General features: G+C 64.8%; 2 protein-coding genes across 2 annotated transcripts, besides 1 other annotated feature; both read left to right on the forward strand.

The window, feature by feature from the left end:
• Positions 1–4,676, forward strand: Tc00.1047053510499.10 (dispersed gene family protein 1 (DGF-1), putative; the record flags this gene model as incomplete). The annotated part of the gene is made up of 1 exon (XM_799458.1): positions 1–4,676. A coding segment is annotated over one exon (4,676 nt), but the record flags the coding sequence as incomplete, so codon positions are not given.
• Positions 1–6,195: a sequence feature (areas not merged during assembly with more than two copies in the genome that could not be assigned to a particular haplotype).
• Positions 5,262–5,927, forward strand: Tc00.1047053510499.20 (uncharacterized protein; the record flags this gene model as incomplete). Its single annotated transcript, XM_799459.1, has 1 exon — positions 5,262–5,927. One exon carries the CDS (start codon positions 5,262–5,264, stop codon positions 5,925–5,927), a length of 666 nt encoding a protein of 221 aa, XP_804552.1.

Here is a 6,195-nt window from a genome sequence, read left to right on the forward strand (position 1 = left end):
CCTGGCTGCAGTTGAGCGGCAACCTCTGCCGTGAATCCCCATCCGAAGGAGCGTTTGCTTCCCTTTATCCCAAAGTGAATCTCCGCGACTCCACGGTGTCTGTTTCCGGCAACCGATTCATGTCCAGCACGGGCACGCCGACAGTTCTGCGGATATCCACAGGGTCCCGCGATATCACAAACGGAGCGATTGTGGCTGCGTGCAACAGTGTGAACGGCGAGGAGAGAGTGAAATACAGCATCCCGTCCGTGTACAATGCCACTATCCTGAGCTGCAGCGACCCATGCATCCTTGCGGCGTCGTGCTTCCCCGCGTACACGACGACGGCCTCGAGTGATGGCTGCGCCTGCAATTGCGCTGAGGGCGGTCACGGCGATGCGTGCCTGCCTGTCGCTGTCCCCGAGCCACCGAGCACTGACGGCGCCGACTTGTGCGTGCGTGACGTGCGTGTGGATGTGGAGGTGAACGCCGGTCTCGGGACGTCGGTAGCGTGCTACGTCGGTGTGACCTTTGCGGCGGATGTCGTGGTGGACGTGGCGTCGATGTCAGGGAGCGTGCACAACGTGACGCTGGCGAACTGCACGTTTTTGGGCGGAGCGAGCCTGTACGTTGTCGGGTGGCGGTCCGACCCGCCTGCTGGACAGCGCGCCGATGTGTTGATCAGCGGGCTTGAGTCGCGCTCCGGCGGCGGCGTGGTGGTGGCGAACCGATTTCCGCCGGGCTCGCGCGTCACTGTGGTGGACTCGGTGCTGATTGCGGAGGAGCGTGTTGCGTATCGCGACGCTTACGGCCTTGGCGCCGCCTCCGCGTGCCTCGTGGTGCACAGCGTGAATCTGACTGGGAGCGTGCTGACCATTGCGCGCACGCATGTGGCGGCGGTGTTCCGCGACGCTGTTGGCGTGTTGGTGGTTGGCAGCGTGGCGCTGTCGTCGCGCGGTGCGCTGTACGTGGACGGGCTGTCGGTGCAGACGGCGCTGGGGCTGTGCGTGTCGGTGGAGGGCGGTGTTGCGGCCAGCGGTGGCTCCGTGGTGGCGTTTGTTGACAGCGATTTCCTGCTGTGCAAGCACGCGGTGTCTGTGCGCGGGGCTGTGAGCGTGTCGGGCTCCGCAGTGGCGCTTGTGCGGGGCGAATTCTTGTCGACGGAGGACCACGCGGTGACGTTTTATTCGACGGTGAGGCTGGATGGTGGGTCGATGCTGCTGGCGAAGGGCAACGTGCACGACGGCGTCTCGAGGGAGATGCTCTACGCGGCTGACACCGTGACCGCTGCTGGGAGCACGCTGAGCTTTGTGTGCAACCGAGCGCTGCTGCCACGGATGCTGTCGCTGAGCCTGTCGCTTGCGGCTGGGGCGCATTTGAGAGTGGCGTGCAACGACGCTGGTGGGCGTGTCCTGTCGACGGCGGAGGAGTACGCAGCGGCTGGTTTTGGCGACGCTGGGAGCATCGACGTTGTTGGGTGCGACGCCTGCGACAGGGACACGCACTGCTACGCGCCCGGGACGGCGTCTGCGAGCATGATGAACGGTGTTTGCGTGTGCGATTGCGGCAGCGGCGGGTACGGCGAGGCGTGCGTGCCTGTGGAAGCTCCCGCGCTGCCGCCCGCTGCGGGCACCGCGTCGAGTGTGTTTGTCCGCGAGGGCGTGACGGTGCGGTCGGTGTTCGTTGTGCCTGCCGGCGCGAGCGAGGTGACGCTGCGCCACGTTGTGCTGGAAGGCGTGAGTCCGGTGCTCTACGTGCCGTGGATGGCGCGGGACGGCGTGCGGATCGTTGTGCAGAACGTGTCTCTGCTGAACGGCGCCGTGCTGTACGTGATGGGCGGTGGAGCGTTGCGCGGTGCGGTGGCGGCGGGGAGCGACGAGGGCGGGCCGGTGGAGCTGTCCGTGTGCGATGTGGAGGCGCTGAACGGTGCGCTTGTGCTGACCGGCACGTTCCCTGCGGGGTCTGTGCTGACGGTGACGGACTCCGTGCTGGTTGCTGCGAGGCCGACGTCGCTTGTGTATCTTCCCGGCTCGCAGTCCTCGCCGTACGCACCGGTGCTTGTGCTGTCGGGCCTGCGGCTTGTGCGGTCCGTGCTGGTTGTGTCCGGCGTTGCTCTCGTGACGGTGATGACTGGTGGGCGGACGGTGGTGGTGGACGGCGCGGTGCTGGAGGTTGTCGGCGGAGGTGTTGCGCTGGACGCGGCTGTGCTCGGTGGCGACTTTGCGTTGTACGCTGGTGCGCGCGCGGTTGCGTCGGGGGGCGCTGTGCTGCGCGTGTCGGGGAGCCAGGTGTACGCCGCGCATGGGTTGGTGTTCGACGGCGGTGTGGAGGCCAACGCGTCTGCCGTCGTAGTGAACGACAACGCCGGTGTGCTGACGGATGGCGCGCTGCTGGAGCTGCGGGGGTTGGCGTCGTTTGCGTCCGGGTCGTGGCTGTCGGTGCGCGGCAACAGCATCAGCGGCAGGCTCCTGTCTGTGCCGTCGTACCCGCGCCGTGCGGATCTTGTGCAGAGCACGCTGACGCTCCACGGGAACGCCGGCAGCGGGCCTGTCGTGATGGACGGCACCGTTGCGCTCGGGGGTGCCGGCCGAAGGTTCGTCGTGGGGTGCCTGACGCTCAACGGGCAGGCGCTGCAGCCGATGGACTACAGGTCCGCCGGCATCATCGGGGAATTCCGCCCCGTGGCGTGTGGCGTGTGCGATGCCGACGTGCGCTGCTTTGCAGCTGCGACGAGGGCGATGTCGGGGTCGTGCCGCTGCCGCTGTGCTGAGGGCGGGTACGGGCGCGACTGCCTGCCGGTGTACCTGCCGCACGTGGACGGGTGCAACCGCACGCCTGGCATGCCGCCGCTGGGCCACACGGCGACGCTGACGGAGACGCGCAGCCCGACACCGACATGGACGCTGGGCCTGAGCACGACGCACTACAGTCCGACGCCGTACGGGCCGACGGAGGCGCTGCAGGTGACGGAGACGATGGCGCTGCCGCCCACGCGGACCCCCACAGCGTCGGTGAGCGGCACGCTGTGGTGGAGCGACGTGGCGTGCCCGACGCTTGCCGTGACGACGACGGCGGCTGGTGGGAGCCTGACGCAGAACGACATTCGCGGCGGTGGGAGCGTCGTCCCGACTCGGCTGATGGTGGCGCTGCCGCCGCCGTTTCGGTGGGCAAGCGACCCGCAGCTCGGCACGCACCTGAGCTTCGTGCCTGTGTCGACGGCGCAGCCACGCGGGTTTTGTGGTTCGTGGGGAGCGATGCTGCGCAACGCGACGTGGGTGCGCAACGCGACGAATCCGTCCACCGTCCTGGAGCTGGCTGTGCCCGTGCACCGCGGTTACTTCATTGGTGCCGACGAGACGATAGTCATTCGCTGCGACGCTGCGGCAGTGTCCGGCGGCTGCAAGGGTTTGCTGCTTGGGTCCTTCACGATCAGGTCGAACACGCTGCCCGCCGCTGCCAGCGCCCTCTCGGCGATCACCGGCGTTGTTGCGGGTGCGGCGGCTGTTGCCGTGGTGGTGACCGGCGGGCTGGGCTCCATCCTGGAGATGCAGGCGCTCGGCGTGTTTGCGAGGATGCCATGCGCCTCGGCGCAGGAGCGTGCGAGCACCGTTGCGCTGCCGTACTTCCTGTCGGTGTTTGCTGCTCCTGACCCGCTGTGGATGGTGGTGGGCAACGCGCTGCTCGCCGCTGTGTTCGGGTGCGTGCACTGCGGTGTGACGGCGGCCTTCCAGCGGTGGCGCGGCGTGGACGCGGCGAGTGCGTGGGCGGCGATGCGCTTCCCGAGCCTGACGTACGTTGTGGCGCACGCGATGCACCTAGGCATATTCTTCGGCTCCGTGCTCGCACTGGCGATGCCCGACGCCCGCGTGCAGTACCGCGTGATTGGTGTTGTTGGCGTGCTGTACGGTGTGGCGTTTCCTGCTGGCGTGTGCTACTTGATTGCCCGCCACGTGGGAGCGAGCTTCACGAAGTACTGGCAGTTTTCGAGGAAGTCGCTGCACGAGCGCCTGCTGTACCCCGTCGGGTATTGGCACCCCACGGCGCAGCAGCGGATGTACGGCGGCATGCTGACGAACATGAAGGGCAGCCACGTGTACTGGTGCGTGTTCCAGCTGTCGGTGCTGTGTGTGGTGGGCCTGATTGCGGCTGTGCACCCGCCCGTGGGAGGCTGCGACGTCCAGTACTTCTGCATGGCGGCTGTGCTGCTTGCGGGTGCGGGCGTGGTTGCCTTCACGAACATGATGCGCTCGGCCTTCCTGACGATGATGCACACGGCGAGCTTTGTGCTGCTTGCGGCGCAGTGCGTGGTGAGCGCGGCCAACCATCTTGCGCCGAGCAACGGCAAAGCGAGGGCGTACGCGGCTACGGTGCTGCTGCTGACGACTGTGCTGCTTGCGGTCACTGTGTACAGCGTCGTTGTGTGGTACGCGGAGGACCGCCACTGGCAGGAGCTGCGCGAGCCGCGGCGTGGTGGGCTGGAGGCGCTGCTGCGCGATGACGAGGAGAGTGACGAGGACGCGCAGAAGCTCCACGAAATGACGTCATCATCGTACGCCACAGGCACCACCGTTGCGTCGTCGTACCGACCACCCGCACCGCCGTTGCAGCCTATGGCTGGTGACACCCGCTCAGACGCGCTGAGCCCGCTGGACCGTGCATCCAGTGCAAGCCGTATGATCGATTACGCTGCCATGTGACGTGTAACACGCGGAATTAGTAACTATGCGGTGGCTGAGAGGCCACGGCTGTGCTGCGCCCCACAGCCAGCCATCGTTAACAGCACCGATAGTGTTGTTGATTGTTGTTACTATCGATTTGTTTCTTTTTTGAGCGGGTGCTTCCAGGAGTTTTTCCCGTTCCACGCTGATTGTGTGGAAGGGGATTGAGTTGTCGCTCTTGTTACTCCTGATGTCATGTTGTACCGGACTGTAATTTCATGGAGTTGCGTGCGAGGAACTCAACGCTCATTTTGTGCAATGGAGGAAGGATACGGTGAACCGCCTAGCGGAATTAATGAATTGCAGCTCTGCCTTATCGTGGGTTTACATGCAGGGGGCATAAACTTTTGCAGGAGCAAAGCGGCGACAGAGTAGCAGCAGGTCTCCAAGTTTTCAGGAACGTCTTCGAGTGGGGTTGCGTATTGAGGCGCGAAGCATTGTCGTGATTTCGGGCCGCCCTGGTGTGGCGAGTGCACGGGGTGATCGATGTCTTATTAGCGGCGGAAATGACGGACCAAGCCCTCCCAGTCACGTTCCACACTTGTCCTCGAGCGCACCACCGCCATGTCTGTACCCCTCAGGTGTGCGCGTGGAACGTGGGAGCCTTGGATGACGCGGCATTGGGATTTGTTGCCCGCTACAGCCCGCACGTTTTGTGTGTGCAGGAGGTGTGGCGGCCACTTCCGGCTATTAGTACATCCCTTCACGGCGCGGCATTTGATTTATTTGGCACACCGCATTCCACAGGCAAGGGATATGGTCGTGGATTGGCCACGCTGGTACGAGGAAGCCTCCACGAGGAATTCCTTCTTTTCCCAATTTCTTCCGGTCGTGCGTAATTCATGCACCACAGCAGATACAGAGGGATGTGGCGTTAGCATGGGGAGTACGATATTTACCGGGACTTTTTCCACGGCAGCGTGCGCCCATGTACCTACTCGTCGAACCGTGGAGGCACGCGAACACATGTCGACGGTTCTGGATCACCTGGTGACTCACATCGTGGACGTACCCTTTTTTCTTGCCCGCAGCACTGAGGAGCGCGCACACGGATGCAGCTTGTCCTTGGCCACTGCGAGGTGTCCCGGAGCGAAGCTTGTGATACGAAATCCGAGAAGGCGTCTGATCTCTCGCAGCTCACAGACACATGGACCACCGGCATCGTCGCATTGGCCGAACGTATTATTCGTGCCCGACAGCTCAAGCCAGAGGCTCGCCGCTCCGCCGTAAGAGGCGACTGGGAACTGACGCGCACGGACGCCACCCTCACTCGTGGGGTAGAGGCCGCACTGGACCGCCTCCGCAGCGGAGTTTCCCACACAATACGGATGGCTGCTACGACCACTGCAGCCCGCCATCCCAGGAACATGCTGCTGGTGCGGCGCGGATGCCGCACAGCAGACACGCAAAGGACTTAGTACGGAAACGCCTCCTCCTCCCGCTGGACCCACCCCACCACGATCCGACGGCCGGCAGACTGCCCGGTGTGCGGCAAGCA

This window comes from Trypanosoma cruzi, genomic scaffold (genome assembly GCF_000209065.1).
Source record: "Trypanosoma cruzi strain CL Brener 1047053516767 genomic scaffold, whole genome shotgun sequence".
Classification (NCBI taxonomy): Eukaryota; Euglenozoa; class Kinetoplastea; order Trypanosomatida; family Trypanosomatidae; genus Trypanosoma; species Trypanosoma cruzi.